This window comes from Puma concolor, chromosome E3 (assembly GCF_028749965.1).
Source record: "Puma concolor isolate L17-30 chromosome E3, mPumCon1.1.hap2, whole genome shotgun sequence".
Taxonomy (NCBI): Eukaryota; Metazoa; Chordata; class Mammalia; order Carnivora; family Felidae; genus Puma; species Puma concolor.
This window is the reverse complement of record NC_141682.1, coordinates 14,137,055-14,153,919: the sequence shown is the minus strand read 5'-3', so window position 1 is coordinate 14,153,919 and position 16,865 is coordinate 14,137,055. Positions and strand designations below refer to the sequence as shown.

General features: G+C 47.7%; 1 protein-coding gene across 7 annotated transcripts in view; it reads right to left on the bottom strand.

The window, feature by feature from the left end:
* The window catches only part of AUTS2 (activator of transcription and developmental regulator AUTS2), a 1,118,163-nt gene that overhangs the window by 73,256 nt on the left and 1,028,042 nt on the right, over positions 1 to 16,865 (bottom strand). For all 7 annotated transcript variants that reach the window (XM_086691880.1, XM_086691883.1, XM_086691882.1 and 4 more), the window contains one exon: positions 14,805 to 14,856. In XM_086691880.1, coding sequence (XP_086548006.1) covers positions 14,805 to 14,856 — 52 coding nt within the window. The remainder of the gene's footprint in view (positions 1 to 14,804; positions 14,857 to 16,865) is intronic.

Sequence of the window (16,865 nt, the reverse complement as noted above, 5' to 3'; positions counted from 1 at the left end):
CAAGAATGCCAACTGAGTTTAGATCAAAGTAAGATGTTACTTTTCCCTACTTTTCCTTACTTTCTTTAATCAAGTCACTTAGACCCCCCCCCCATCCCATTATAACGTAATTTCCAAGGTTTCCGTTTTAGGATGTTACATTTTATTTATTTATTTTAGTTTTTTTAAATGTTTGTTTCTTTTTGAGAGACAGCATGTGCGCTTGCACATGAGTGGGTGAGGGGCGGGGGTGGGGGTGGGGAACAGAGGATCCAAAGAGGGCTCAGAGGACCAAAGATCCAAAGAGGATCAGAGGATCCAAAGAGGACCACAGAGAGCCTGATCTGGGGCTTGAACTCATGAACCGCGAGATCATGTTCTGAGCCGAAGTCGGATGCTTAACTGACTGAGCCACCCAGATGCCCCAATTTTAGGACGTTGCATTTTAATTCACTTAGGTTCAACAAACGAATTGAGCCCCTATTGTATATAAAGAACCCTGCTGGTCACTGTGGAGGGGGTGGGGTTCAAAATGGGGAAAACTCTGGAAACGCACCAAGTGTCCAAATTTTGGTAAAGGTGGGACGACTTCCTGCAGGATGTAGCATTTGCACAGAGCCTTGAAGGGCAGGTAGGACTTTAAGTTCACACGCCTGCTTGTATAAACCTATTGGATGCTGCTCTCTTTCAGGTTCTACTTTTCAGACATTTTGTCTCTTCTGTCGATAAATATAAACCATAAGAAAAGGCTCACTGGATTCAAAACATGGATTAAAACTCTTCTGAGAAACATGCAAACAAAGAAGGGTACAGGCCTGTTAATAAAATGCCTGGGAGGGCACTGACTTCTTGCTCTGATTACATTTGAGGGTCACCAAAGAGCTCTAGCTGATGAGGTAAAGCCCTGTTGTTCCGAAGAATTTCAGCCAATATGGAGGGGCAGTCAGTCACCTTTGACGATCTCTCATGGGACACGGGGTCGGGCAAGGACTGTCCATGGATGAAGACATTAGATGGAAGGTTGATGCAGGCATCATGTGGCCACAACCGGAACTGACCGAACAATCTTGGCATCGCTAAAACTTGGACATCCAGACACTGGTCACCCGGATGTGAGGCCGTGTGAGCCTCCCCACAACGCCTATGGCGTTCTCTTGCCAAAAGCCTAACCCAGATCCAGTCAAAGCGTGAGGGCCAACTTCCACTTACAGGAAATGTGAGCCATAAACTAAACGACGCCACAAGGGCTTCTAGAAGGCGGAACGGCGTACAGAGCAGGTGACCTGGGTTTTTGCAACAAGTCTCTGACTTGAAAAAAATGGGAGGCGGGGGAGAGGTGGCAGGCTTTAGATTAACACCAGGAGTACATGACCCGGGTTTGTATCCTGCTGGGAACAGATCACGGACAATGGCACTCGTGGGGCAATCAGGGAGATGGCCCTGGGGACGGGTGCTTCACTGATGTTGAGGAATTATTGTACTTTGTTAGACTGGTAACAGAATGTGGCCGTGTAAGAACAAATTTGTAAGCAGATGCGCACTCCTGGATGTAGGGGTGAAATGACATGATACCTGACACAAGCTTTAAAATACTTCGCCATGGGGCGCCTGGGTGGCGCAGTCGGTTAAGCGTCCAACTTCAGCCAGGTCACGCTCTCGCGGTCCGTGAGTTCGAGCCCCGCATCAGGCTCTGGGCTGATGGCTCGGAGCCTGGAGCCTGTTTCCGATTCTGTGTCTCCCTCTCTCTCTGCCCCTCCCCCGTTCATGCTCTGTCTCTCTCTGTCCCAAAAATGAATAAAAAACGTTGAAAAAAAAAATACTTCGCCAATACAGGAGGGAGGATAGATACCACCCCATCTACCCTTGTCACCTAAAATCCATCGTGGCACAATCTTGGTAAATCTGAAGCTGTATACAGAGTGCACACATGGGGGTTCATTCCGATGTTCTCTATGCGTCAAGAATCCTGGTGTGAGGAGACCAGCAGCCTGTGGTCTCCTCAAGCCCTAGAGATAACCGGGGGGGGGGGGGGGTGGGCTCCCATTTGAGAACCACTCCTTGAACACTTCTAGTCCTGGAAGAGCTGTGGTCCTGAAGGACATCCAAAAAAAGCTTTAATATTCAGGGGGCTTGCAGAAACCTCACAGGGGAATCGCATTTTGGGGGAAAACCCTACGCAGTCGGTCTAATTTTGTAGGTTTCAAACTCGACAATACCTCACAGGGAAGGGGACACAGATGTCAGAACGCTGCTGATCCTGGCTACTGTAGTTGCAAGAAGGCCCTGCACGGCACTCTGCTTACCGAATAGTTACCGGTCATCACGGCACATCTAGCCGAGTGTGTGTGCTTTGTGTTGTGATAACCCTTCGCGCAGGTGGCCAGCGGGCGTCTGTGAGGCGGTATCTGCCAACCAGGAACTGGACAGAACAGTTTATCTTTGAGAAGTGGCTGAGCAAGTTAGCTCAGCTGGTTACAGCAGAACGCTGGCCCAAGGTCATGGTTCCAAAGCCCATTATACTCCAGACTTTCCCTCTCTGATGCAGACCTACCTTCAGGCCTGGCCCAGCCAGCCACCCTGTACTCGAGGGGGCCCGCTCCCCAGGCTAGAGACTGAGGTTGCGAATCCGCCACAAGGGCAGCAGTGAGTCCGGTGGCAGGTGCACAGCGTGACTTTGATCAGGTCTGGGGCCTCTGATGTTAACGATCAACAAAAAGGCTGCCCGACAACGAAGAGACCTACTCCTGTTCCGTAAGGGTATGGATTTCCCCGAGTGATACTGTGGGTCACCTGAGCCCTGCCAAGAATCACCTGCAGGGCACCCCCTGGAGTTCCCAGTTCTATAGGACACTTTGCATCTCCAACTGCTACTCAAGGGGATGCTGCTAGGGCCGGTCTAGGGACCACACTTTGAGAACCGCTGGTCCAGACCCGGGGCTGTACTTGAATTCCACCCGATTCGTTCCTTATCAGCAGAGACTTCGCCTTTCCCTATTCTGTAAACTCAGTACTGGGCCCGGAAGCCCAATCCGTGACACCTCAAGAAATCAAGGAGGGACGCAGGGAGCGACTGTACGTGAAACCTTGAACCACGCTGGGCTGGGCCTTGGTGCTGTCCTCAAAGAGCTGAAACTGTTTCCGCCGTCCTTTCTTAGAACAGTTCTAAAGGGGCAACAGGGGCGACCCGGGTGCGTGTGTTCGGAGGCCAGCTCCTGCCACAACCGCTAACGGTCGCCAGGCCTCGAGAACCTTCTCTCCGCGGGCCGGCCTTACCTGCCCTCCAAACACAGCCGGCTGCCTGCCTCCCGCCCCTCCCTGTCGTAGGATGTCAGTTGTTCACCTGTGTGGAAATGACAGCTGCTTGTCACGGTCTACATGAGAGGCCTCACTTGCAGTGGTAACTAGCATGCCATTTCCAAAAAGCTGTCATTGTCTGGTGTCAGCACAACCCACTGTTCAAAGATCCGCTCTGACATGAACCAGGCAGCGCCTGAGTGTTATTGCCGCGGACTCCTCTGTGCTCCGGCACCGATGGCAGCTGCTTGGCGCCCAGGGTTTGTTTCACCCAATTATTTGTTTGTCACTTGGAAGCCCAGGATGTCGAGCAGGTATTGTGGAGGTATTTTTGGCCTGATGCACAGGCGGAAAGCATAATGAGGCCCTCAGGTGAAGGCCTATTTTGTCAGTTAGGTGCTAGGATGATGTGCAGCTGAGAAGCCCGGGTAGCAATTAGGATATTTGAATAAGATAAGATACGTGGCAGGATGCTGAGAAGGCTCAGAAAGTCGGCCTTAACTTTTCCACTGCCAAGAAAACCCTTACAGTAGGCAGTTTTCAAGTTTGTCCCGGAGCTAATACAGAAGGAGGATGGGGAAGAGCTGTCTTCTCTCCACCCGGAGGGCCCTGAGAAGGAAGACGGCTGAAACCAGGCACCAACCCGGTACCAGGCCGACCGGCAGGGCCAGCTGGGGGGCGAGGCCCCGACCGCACAGGGGTAACAGGGATGTGGGCGAAGACCAGCTATCCATGGTCAGCGAGGCCAGAGGAGAAATGGACAGCCACCCCCCCAAGCCGCCTGTTTCAGTCAGGAGTCTCTCCTTCCCACGGGAGCAGAAGACAAATTGATTTGATGTCTAACATCTTGGGAAGAGGCCATGAGACAGGGCAACATGGGCCCTACGGCCAGCTGAAAAACTGAAGCCACAAAACTTAGTTTAGAATTGAACATTCGAGGGGGCGCCTGGGTTGCTCAGTTGGGTAAGCGCCAGACTTCAGCTCAGGTCACGAACTCGCGGTTCGTGAGTTCGAGCCCCACATCGGGCTCTCTGCTGACAGCTCGGAGCCTGGATCCTGCTTCGGATTCTGTGTCTCCCTCTCTCTCTCTGCCCTTCCCCCCCCCCCACTCACTCACTCTCTCTCTCTCTCTCTCAAAAAAAAAAGAAATAAGTAAACATGAAAAGAAAACTTTAGAATTGAACATCGACTAGAGCCCACAGCAGCTGTGTCCCTGCTTCTAATCCTGGAATTTCTTTCTAAGACCCCCAGTGTCTCATTAGTTATCAATCTCCACACTTATCAGTCTCGGAAAGTGAGGGCAACGGCCCAGACAAACCTAATTCTTCCTAAATGACACGCCACGGCTCTGGTAACAATAAAATTAACCTAACTCCACCGGATACCCGTTTACAAGTTTAGCGCGAATCAAGCTAACATCCAGCAGACAGCAAGCGAATGAAGTCGGTGTTATCATCACCTTCTGGCAGAAGAGAAGCAGGAAGTCAGATGGCTTTAGGCCGGAAGGCCCAGATTAACTTTTGAGGAAGCCGAGCTCTGACGAATTGCTTGGTGTGCCTGAGTCCACCGACAGCGAAAGACAAATGGCGAGGTGGTGACACTCCCTCCATTTTCTACAACGGTCCATCCAAGCCTCGTTTCGATTCACATCGTTCAAATGAGTCACTCCTAGAAAAAGAAGCTGCCTGGCAGCTTGCCCCTGGGGTGCTCTAAGGCAGGGCCTTGCTCTGGTATCTGACCCCTGCCCCTCTCCCTCCTCTAACCTGCAGCCATCCCTGGAAATGGTCCTGTCTTTCCACCTGAGAAGTCAAGTTTGAAGGAACCCGGGACCTAAGGTCTTTATATGGTGGGGCTTTATAAACATTTACTGGAGCAGACGAAACATCTCTTGTAAGCCACTCAAGATGCAGACCAGCAGAGAAGGACTCTGCATCATCATTCCTATTCTGGAAGCAAATACCTAACCGTTGATACTCAAACCGGAGCCAACTCACTCCCATCCCTTTCCCTCTTCCCTCACCCCTGAGGTTCAACCCCCTCTTCCCTCTAAGATCTTTCTCGGAGATGAAACCTCCTGGAAAGGTTTATTCCGCCCTGCTCTTGCTTACAAGTTCAGGACCAAAGTTACCGTACTGGCCACCAGGCACTATTCTTCAATAGCACTCACAGCTCTCTGGGGAACTGTATGCATCCTGCACAAGCCTGACGCTCTGAGAAGACCTAGAACATTCCGAAGCAAACTTTGGCCTTTAGAACCTAGAAGGGATTTTGAAGTCCAACCCAACTTTCTCACGTTACCGACAAGAAAACCAAGTCAGATGGTTACAAGTAGCCCGACTCAAGACTTGAGCCTGGCGCTCCCGTGACTAAAAGCAGCCAAGTCCCCCACTTGGCAGTATGTTGATGTGGCAAAAATGTAAGCACACTCTAAATGAGAAAACACAAAACCAAAAGGCCCCAGTGACAGGCAATCCCCAGGACTTTACAATGCACCCCAATTTTTGCAATAGCTTAACTGATTTAACGACAGGATTGGCTGTTAAAATGGAATACTCAACGGGGGCAGATTTTGGTCTAACACTGTTTGGCCAATCTGTGCCCGCAGAGCACATCTCTCAGAAAGGTGACATCTTGTGTAGTCTACTGAGGGCTGGTCTGTTTCTGGTTTGCTGAGCCTTCAGGGTTCATCCTAGAGCACGGTCTCCTCCCAAGAAAGCCCTAAGGTTATTATTTTTGTTGTCTTAGCTAGTTGAGTGGCTTCTTTCCCATTTTGCCACTTAAAAAGCCTCTTGTTGAATTGTAAAATGTTTAAGGCCTGTACTATTCTGGCCGTACGTCTCATGTGACCTGTTCACTGCCGTATCTCCCGAGCGTGTCCCACAGCCAGTGCTCCGTAACAGGTGTTGAATGAAAGAACCAATTTCAATATGGCTTCCACTTCAAGCCACCAGCTGACGGAATCAACACGGACGTCATTTACTTAACAGCTGACAAATCTGATTTCCAGAGAGGACTCCTTGTCAAACCGAGTGCAGGGATAAAGTTTCCGAATCAAGAAGGCTTGAGAGAGGGGCCGCAAAAGTCTAGCAGAGGACAGTCAACACTTGGAAAATCACACGTTGCCACAGAACAAGAGGCGTGACGCCGCCGGGCTTTCCTGCGAGAGGAGCTTTACCGTGGAAAAGCCTTTCCTGGCCATAAACAGATAATGAGAACGTGATGTAATCCTGGCTAAAATTAGGTTTTAGTGTTACTCTGCTGGGATGTGAAAGGTGATAGATAAGAGGGGGAAAATGTTTTCCAAGTGGCTTTTAAAGGTATCCAAATATAACCGCCTCCCACATCAGTCTATTAACAGGCACACTTGAGACATTTCCCTCTTCAAAAGGACTCTTAGGAAAAGCAATGATGTGCTCTCAACCTCCTCCTTTATAAGACAAGGTTTACGAGGGTCAGAGAGGCTCTGCGCGCCCACGGAACACTTCTCCTGTTAACAGGCCCCCCGCCTGCCTCGGTGTGGATTTGGGCCTCGTGCTGCTGTCATCGGTTGCTAGGGAAATGCTTGAAAGTCCTTAGTCACTTCTAATAAAATCTGGCTAAAAGTAAAGACAAGTCCACTTACAGGCACAGGAATGGGCATGGGGAGTAGAAACATGGAGGAATGTGGTCTTACTGGAAGGGGAGGAGATCAGAGATGCCCTAAGTTGAGCCCCGCTGCCATGTAGGGACCATGACAAGGAGTTACCTGGGTGTTAGGATACACCCTGGGCATCCGGGAAGGCCCCTCCCCCATCGAGGGCAGGGTCCTACCGACATCCAGGGGACATAAAATAGCTTGGGACGGTGTGGTGGAGAACGCCCTGGGCACTTGTTCTGGCCAAAGAGAAGGTCAGAAACGCCACATGCTGCCTCCAAATTCTCTGGTTCTGTCTCTACTCTTTTCCCTCTACCAAGATGACTAGCCCTGGGCACGATGCGGGGGGCTGCTGGTTTGGCCTGGGTCCTGGAATAAAGACGATGAACCTCAGCTGGTCCGCAGCTGACCTTTAATCTTGCAGGCGTCTGCAGCATGGGGTGCAGTAAAAGCGGATGAACACAGACCCTCTTTATTGATGTACAAGGGCAAAGACATCCCTCCAGAACCGGCCAGGAGAGTCCACTATTTGTTGTATTGCTGTATACTGGCACGAGGTTCACAACAGAAAGCCCTCCACCCGAAGCTGCACCAGGCGGAAGATTTACTTTTCAGTTCTTGGACTGAACCTCTACTGCTGAAGAGGTTTGCTCGGATGGAAAGTTCTGCGCCCACAGTGACCTGACAGAGCGCCCCACGGAGGACTGGCTCCTTCTATTCCTATCCATAGGCTTCCAAAGTTAGCCAGAAATCATTTGTAGGAGGGGAACCAGAGGCACAGCCATTCATGGCCAGCTTTCCACTTGGAGGTAAAACGCATCTCCAAACGCCCATTTACGGGCAACCTTGCAGAATCAGGACCTGGAATGCACTGCCCCATTGAGTCCAGGCAAGCTCGGTGGGTTGATGGAAGTCAAGTCTAAGGGGTGGAGGTGGGGGTGGGGGCTGGGGGCGGGGGGCTCTCTGAATCGAGGCCCGGAATGTCTTTGGTGGATTCACAAAGTGGGGCTGCCGTTGGGACCCGCTTCCCCGTTTTTAGAGCACAGGCTGGGCGAGAAGGTAAAAACACTTTGATGCTCGCCCCGGGCTAAATCAAAGACAGCTGAGCGACAGTTCAGGCACCATGAAATTAATAACATCACTGGTGGAATCGCTCCACCATAGGTTTAGGATAAACCCCGTAAAAATCCGAAATGCACGAAGGAGATTACTTGAGTGGGAATCAATCATTTCTCCACTGAAATTTCTGACATATCCTTATACAGTATATTTGCTGGGTTCATAATTCACCAAAGTTGCTTCCTGAAGCCTGAGCATCGCTGGGCTTTCTGAGTAATTGAGACAAATTTTGTTTGTGCAATAAATTCCAGGCAAGAGTGTATTTGACTTCTGCACAGGAAAGGAAAGAATTCTTATGTAAGCTGCAAAACAATAGCGTTTTATCTTATCTGAGGAACTTATTGCTGCTTGCCTGTGTGTGTTTTACTGCCAAAATAAAATAAATTGAATCAGCTCACACATGATAACATGCTCTTTCCTAACTCATACTAATTGCTTGGCTAATTGATGTTTGTTGAACTTTCTCCATTTCATTGAGTGATTAGGTACAAAGCTAACAGTTGACATCTGTAGGCGCTTAACTGGCGTCTGTAATTACTGTTAATGTTAAATAATTGTTAGTTAATTGGAGTGGTAACTGACTGAATAGAATCCAGATTGTGAAGCAAAAAGAAACCTAGTTAAATAAACATACATTTTCAGAGAAAACAACATTTTTCTGCGGTTGTCAGAAACCAGAAATAATCCAGAGGCCCCGGGATGGCCACAGGCTTCCTCCGTGCAGGAAACTCTCCAGGCCCAGAGCTGACCCCTCTACTTGAAAGTGTCACTAGTGAGGAGGCCCTTTGTCATAGAACGGCTCTCACTGAAGACTCTCCAGAACAGACTGGCTGTTTTTTGTTTTGTGTTTTTTTTTTTAATCGCAACAGTGCGCTACGAGTGCCTATTCCTTTTTCTGACACAATCAAATACCACAGCTTCGGCGAAACCAAACGCTGAATATGAATGGACTGAAGGGAGGGGCGGGTCAGCAGGCAGGCTTTTTTGGGGTTCTTTGGCCGATACTGCCAAAGATGGAGAACATTCTTTCAGAGGACAGCAGCGAGCGAACGGATGGAGTAAGCGAAGAGAGCTGCAGTGGGCTCCAAAGTAAATGGAGTGGAGTCCGATCATCTGACTAAAAGGAAGGGGGCGGTTACACTGTCATCTCCAGCTCACAGGGGTGGCTCTGGGTCCAGAGAACGGGCCCACTTTTTATCTGGAAGGGGGGGCCTCGCCGCCACAGTTCCCCAAAAACGCCATCGGGATCAATCTGCATGCTCAGAACATCTCCCACCCCTTCCCCAAATGTCCGGGGATGGGATCCAACATTTAAATACCCAGGATCTCCCATCTCTGTCCATCCACAAGGGCAGGGAAAGATCAGGCGACAGTTAATGGGAAAATATCCGGAGAGAAACATTCTCCTCACAAAAACGTGGAAGGTTTTTAGACCCTTGCTGGTGGTCTCACGCGAACTGTAGAAGGCATCTGTTTCCAAGAATTTTCAAGGAATAATTCTATACAACAGATTCTGTGCGGAAGAGTCTGGCTCCTATAGGAAGGTCAATTTCCATAACAAAAGGAGCTGATTGCGTGCTATTTGCAGTGTGGGGTAGTGGAAGGACCCCAACTACTCACAACTCCTTTGTCTGAACCAAGCACCAATTACCCTTCAATAGTATTTAATTTTCCACACATCAGACATCTCTATCTCCTCAAGACCCAAGAAATTGCTCTGAAGAAGCAGAACAAAAAAAGGTCCAGAGAAAGAGAAAGAATGACAGTCTTCCCTTATCTAGGATTTAAGACATTACAAAAACGCAACTGATTCACAGACGCTGAAATTGGCCCAGTTCGCTCTTCTGCACATGGGGGATGTCCTTTCCGTCCTGTTCTCCTTAGGAGGGGACCCAAGACACCACAAGGAAGTGTAAAATGCTCTCCATATGTTCATTATAACTGGGTTTCAAACTCTACATCAAGTTTCTCTTTTTAAAGAAAGCTATCCCATGGTCAACTGCACTGTTTCCACTTAACAGAGAAAGCACAGGATTGTTTTAGGGGATGGGCTTTTCGTAAAAGCCAACGGTGGTCCCAGTGGGAATATAACTTTTATTTTGTCATCAAACCGAAGAGTTCCCCTTTTATGTCTAAACATAATGAATGAGGTGAGATCATCACCGTTAAATAGATACTAGCGTATCTTATGTCTAGCAACTTTTTTCTCACCTCATCTTCTCAAATCTCCACCAATTTTTTGGCCGGCTTTTCCTTCTATGCTGCTGATAAAACCACACTGTCAAAAATACCCAAAGGCCCCACTACCTTGAAGGCTTCGACCTCATCTGTGTCCCACGGACACCCTCCGTGCAAAATCGACCCCAAGGACAGGCTGTATGTCCCCTAGTCTGGTCGGGCCTGGAAAAGGACAAACTGCTCTAGTCAGAGAGAGCTCCAGGTGGCCTCAGTGTTCCATCTGGTGCTCATCAGGGTGGATGCGGGTTCCCCCAGAATTCCCCACGGCTGGCCTGCTGGGGTGTGTGTGTGGGGGGGGGGGCTGGGGTCCCGCGGAGAGGCGGGCGGGTGCTCCTTTGAAGTTCACAGTTCAGTAGACCCTGGGTGCTCACAGCACAAATTCTGGGGGCCTCATTCTCGCCTAGCCCTTCCCAGATGTCCATTAGGCCGGGCCCAGCTCCTGAAAAGCTGGCGGAGGGGGCCGGACACTAAAATGTGAGACAAGGGGGAAGTTAAAGAGAAGGGGTGAGAAAGTCGTGGGGTGAAATGCCCCTCTTGGCCACCTCTCATCTTCTCTAACTGCCCTGGTTGCAGGCTGGATCCTGGAAAAGGGGGCTCTGAGGCGAGAAGGGGTAGCAATTACAGGTCTTTTCTCTTCCCCTGACCTAGAACGGGGACCCACACCGGGGCTGATGTCCTGTAAACAGAGGGCTCCAGGGAACCCCTAACTCCCAGACAGGGCTTCCTCGCTTTTCTTCTTTCCTCCTCAGGTAGCTCTGCCCTGGGGCCCTTCCAGAGTGTGACAGAGATTAACTCTCTTAGCCAGATGGTCATGCACAGACAGCAAAGTTCTCATCTGCATTTCTGCCTACATAGCAAAGTGGCAAAACCATCAAGGAGGAGGACGCAGAGTGGGTAAGAAAGGGTCATAAATACTGGCTGGAGACACTGAATTGACTGCGGAGTTCCTTTTAAGGATACACAGTCCAGAAATTGGGGGACCAATCCTGTCGCTCCTATAGCAGTTCAACCAACTAAATACAGACAAGAAGTTAGTCGGTCTCTCTCTGTGTGTGTCTGTCTCCCTGGGAAAATTAATTTTTTCTTTGGCAGATGGTTGAGTCACAAAGACAGAAGGATTCATAAAATTCACATGAACATCCTGTAAACATTTAAACACATAAAGATTAAATAAGGCAACCATGACCTTGATTAAGGTTCAACTTTCTTTGTTGTTTTTTAGTTTTTTTTTTTGGTAATGTCTACAACCCTAAGGCCTGCAATTTGGAGGCTTACCTCCCCACCTCTTCTGACATGGTCAGCTCTCACTGGGCGTGTTGCATTGTACGTGCAAGCATGCGCTGTTTGATTGATTCGTTTTACAACGGGAAATTAAAGGCATCGGAAGAAAGCGATGATTCACATCCCCCAAACACAAGATCCTTACGAGTTCTCTACTAAACTGGACAGACGGTACAATACAAGAAAAGTCAAAATAAAATCCAAAGGCAGAAGTGACGCGTACCTCCTCTGCTTCAGCCCCTCCTCCCGTCCCAACTAATTGTCTGCTCCCCACCAGAGATGCTGGCGCAGGACCAGGAGGTTCTGCTGTGGTTGAGGACCAGGAGGTTCTGCTGTGGTTGAAAATTCTCACCTAACGAGGCGAAATGGCTTACTGAAGCTCACAGACCCACAGGACTCGGGTCATAGCCCCGGAGCTCGGTCCCCAGACTGCTCAGGCCAACATCAAAGCTGCGCCCCGCCCGCCACCCCCCCCGCCCCCCCCCCCCCCGCCACAATCAGCTTGTGAGATTAGCACTGCCCTCCCACGGTGAAATTTTATGGACCAAATCTGCCCGCCACCAGGCTCAGCAGCATAATCTCACCAGCAGCTGAAAGCCAGGCTTCTCTAAGGCCAGAACACTGTGGGAGTCCCGGGAGGGGGAGGTGATATGCAGCTTTAAACATCTGGAGGCGGAGACACACACGTGTCAGATTCCCTGCACTCTCGTTAGACTGTTCGATAAGCTGAAGCCTTGAAGATTTTGCCAGCAGTGTTTGTTACCTGGTGTAAATGTGCCCTTTCTTACGATGCTTTTTATTGCTCTTGGCTAAGAATACTGGACAGAGACGGGAGACCTGACGCATGGGCAGGCAGGCCGCTTTGCCGGAGAACTTGAACTTGACGTGCACGAAGCTGACAGTTCCTTGAAGGCCTTGTCAACCGTCCGTCCAGTAAACACTGCCACTACCCCGAGTAACAACAGAGCAAAGACCACAAGCACATATCGAGACTCCGGGCACCTGTCTTGAAGCAATTATCGACGTTATCACTCTACAATGAATCTCTTTTTGAAGTTGTTTTCCTGATATTTAGCAGTTTGAATACTAATCCCCTTAACAAAACTGCCCCCAAGCGTTCCCCCCTCCCCCGCCCCCCTAATCTCCTTCTCTCCAGGGGGAGGGCGGGTGCTGGGTACCAGTCAGTCGACTTTGCCGCACCTGGATTTGCATTGATTCCTCTCTTGTCATTCATGTTACCAACAGGAATTAGCATAAGGCATTAAGGGAAACTCTGGACGAGAAAAGAAAGGCCATTTTGATGGAAATAAGGGGCAAAGGAATAATCTGCCATCAACTAAAATGCTTATTTGTGTATGGTTTCCCAAGCAAAGCTTAGAAAAAGCCTATGTTGATTTTAGTGCACACAAAGAAACCTTAATCCTTTCAAGGCAACTAAATCACCCCCAGAAAAGCAGCTCAGAAGAAAGGCACCCTGTCAGGGGGATGACTATTCACAACCAAATAGATGCCACAAATCACACTCTGTAAGTAAACAAAAATAAGAATGTGGGAAACGTTTGGTTGGAAAAGGGAAGGGGGGCAGGGGTGGGGGAGTCGGGGCTGCGGGGAGCCATTCTCATGGATCACCCTTCAACTTCCCTGAAGAGAGCCTTTCAGCTCGGTGAGGGCAGCAAGGGCCTCAACGCGGGTCCCGGAACGGAGCCAGCTCCCACTCGAGGGCTGATCCCAGAGAGGGGACACACATTCCAAAGCTTTTTGGAGCCAATGAGCAGAAGCAGAAGGGAAGCTTGGGGCTGGAGGTCCTGTGTGTGTGTGTGGAGCGGGGGGGCACCTGAGACCTCCTTTCCGGGCCCTGTCCTAACTTTTATCTCCTCCTCCACCCCCTTCTCTCACCCAGGTTTGGATCCACCCGTGTCTACCCATCCCCTTCCCTCATCAAAACGAGCAATAAACAATTAGGCATTTGTACATATGAGCACTGCATGCTATGAACCACAAGCATCTTCTTTTATTGGGCTTTTAGCCTTATGGATAGCAAATTTATACAAACTTCCAGTCCATCAAAAAATATGATGACATATAAAACCGGAATACTCCATCCATCATGCCATAAAAAAGATAAAAACTCAATGTGACAATAATTCTGGGAATAGCAGCCATCACACTAGCATCGACACCTCAAGGGAACTCTAAACATAATGTACTATTTAAAATGGCAGTTGGGTTCAAATGCTGAAATAATCTGGGAGCTCAAAAAAAAAAAAAAAAACAACAACAAAACAAAACAAATACCAAAAAACAAAAACACAACCAAAAACCCGGCACTTGGAAATGTGTCTTACTGAACCCAGCTTGCAAAACTGCTGCCCAAGGCAACTAAGCTGATGTGGAAGTGGCTTCAAATTCCTCCACTCCAGGGAGGCCCCACTCTGTAACTTGTACCAAGTACAACAACAGCAGGAGACTACCACAGACAGCACCCTGTCTGTATTTAGTACCGACCATGCAAGCACCCAAATCAGGTTCCACAGCGAAGGGGAGAAAGTCACTCAGTGTATGTAATTTATACCTTTCCAATTATACACCTTTGCGAAGGCAGTGATTGGGGGGAGACTCCCTTCGATTTCGTGATTTCCAACAACACTGCTACAAATGAAAACTGCAGTGATCGAGGACAAGTTTTCCCTTAATGCACTGTTATATCATTAGCCTGTCTTAGTCTGATATTGCAGTTTGGAAGAAATTAATGGGACAGCACATATTTAAGTTCTGCCCTCTTGCTCGTTTATGAACTTCACAGAAAGCCCACAGCAGACTGAGGCTTGGTTTATGACCATAAGCCAGTGCATACTAAACATCCACTGGTTATCAGGGTCTGCAGGACGAATCAGCTATTTATAGTTCTATTTATAGTTCTCCGACTGCGGGGTAGTTGATAAGTAACAATAAAGTGAAGGCATTTTGAGAACTATTATTCTCCATTACCGCTTCCTGCATTAAATTAAACTCACATAGATAGCAGTGATTTCTTAGTCAAAGCAATTTAAATAAGGATTCAGCGTATTCTTCAAAAAGAAACCATTCTGGAATACAACACCAAAGCATACAGAATCTGTCTCAGGCAAAAAACACACAGGGTGAATCGTGGCTCCAGAGTGAAAAATGAAAGGCCGTTTGTTTTTTATTCTGATTTTCTAGGCAATGACAATGAAACAAATACAAAAATCAGCCATTGCTCAGAACGAAGGTGTCTTACCTTTGTTTACAATAACAGTATTGAAGAGCTTTTCAGAGCTGGCATCTGATGCCTGAAAAACAAGAAAGGGAGAAAAAAATGTGATTATGGTCGTTAATATTGCCATCACCATCATCACTGATTTTCAACCAGTTCACTACATTTTTAGCAAAACCTGACAGGGAAAGCAGCAATTTCCCCCAATCGTCCATAAGGTGGCGCTATTTGACTGCACGAGACAGACCTGCAGTGCAGCTCTTTGCTGGGGGAAAAAATCTGATTTTAAAAACGTGTCCTTATTAGACATATTATCTGTGCAAAACATATTTCTATGAGATGATACACAAAGCAATTCAGCTCATTCACATAATGATTTTGCAGTTTCGTTGACAGATCATTATTTTGGAAATGGTGCTTTTTTTTCTTTGAGATGTACAGACATGCCTATTTTTCAATGTTCTTTCACAACCCAGAAATGCCTATTATTTAAACGCTATGCTTTTCCCCACTAAAAAGTAATGGCTAGCACTTCCGGAAATTAATTTAAAGATTCAGCTGATGACCTCGAGATCCTTGTTCTTCCTAGCAAACCAGGACGACCTTGGTGTTGAAACAGAAGCAAGCTGACCTGCCCCCGAACCTGACACGATGCACGCCACAAGCGTTACTTCCTTCCCGTTTTCTAGAATCGTATCTGCTAATTACTACAGTGGCTTGAGGAAAGTGAAATAAACCTGTTTCAACAGCAAGAGTAAAGCCAGGGTAAATTATACACTAATGTTCTGGAAAATAAACACACAGTTGATTTGGAGGAAAATGCCATAATGCTGTAGAGGCATTTGTAGAACTTCTAGAAAAAATTAAGCAATTGAAGTAAACATGAGCATCCCCACTACGGTAATCTGAAAATGGACCTGCATTTAAAGTTACAATGGCTGTGCTGCAACCCTTGCCATGCAACCCTTGTAAATCATTTGTCTTTCACACTTTATACACAGAGATGCATATTTTGGCAAAGCAAAGCATAGCATGTTGAACAAATATAGAAGGAACTATAAGAATTGGGGGGAGGGTATATCCCAAGTACAGCATATTCCGTGACTCTGGGGCTGGGGGGGCTGACTTTGGGGACAAAGAAGGTACTCAATTTAGCCTTTCTGTGTTATGTTGATGAAAAAGAGATATTCGTATGTATATCTGGGGAACATATTCTGGTTTTCAATGCAAGGGATACAGAAAGACAAAACATATTTTTATTATGAGTTTTTCCCCCTTTATTTTCCTCCTAACCTCCCTACTGTAGAGGTGGTTCAGAAAATTAATAGATCAAGGGGAAAAAATGAATGTATGTGTAAAACACATACATGCACACACATGTATATACAGTTTAAAATAAACCCTAGATAGCTTTAAAATTTTTTTTTGTATGAATAAAAAATATGCCAAAGTCCTTCCTGACACCTTAGAGGTAATTAAATAAAACTATACAATAGCTTTTCAGAAAAATAAGCTGCCAAAAAAGTGTAGCATGGAGAAAGAAACAAAATATGCCTTAAACAAATCAGAAAGATTGTTAATAAAGGCAAAAATTACAGTAACAGTCCTGTGATATTGCTATCTGTGGTGAGATGTCTAGGAATGTGAGTTTTCCCTGCTAAAAACTCAGAGATAAGCCTGTGTCACCATTCTTGAATGAAAAAAGCATCTCTTAGTTTAAACTGGAAGGACTGTGTTAAATTCATGGCTTTTAAAAACAAACTCCGGCTGATACGTTTAAAAGAAAGAAAAACAGGGGCGCCTGGGTGGCTCGGTCGGTTAGGCGGCCGACTTCGGCTCAGGTCATGATCTCATGGTCCGTGAGTTCAAGCCCCGCCTCGGGCTCTGTGCTGACCGCTCAGAGCCTGGAGCCTGTTTCAGATTCTGTGTCTCCCTCTCTCTCTGCCCCTCCCCTGTTCATGCTCTGTCTCTCTGTCTCAAAAATAAATAAACGTTAAAAAAAAATTAAAAAAAAAAAAAAAAGAAAGAAAGAAAAACAGTCCATTAATGAAATCATCTTAAAACGGAAATCACCTTTGCGGATAC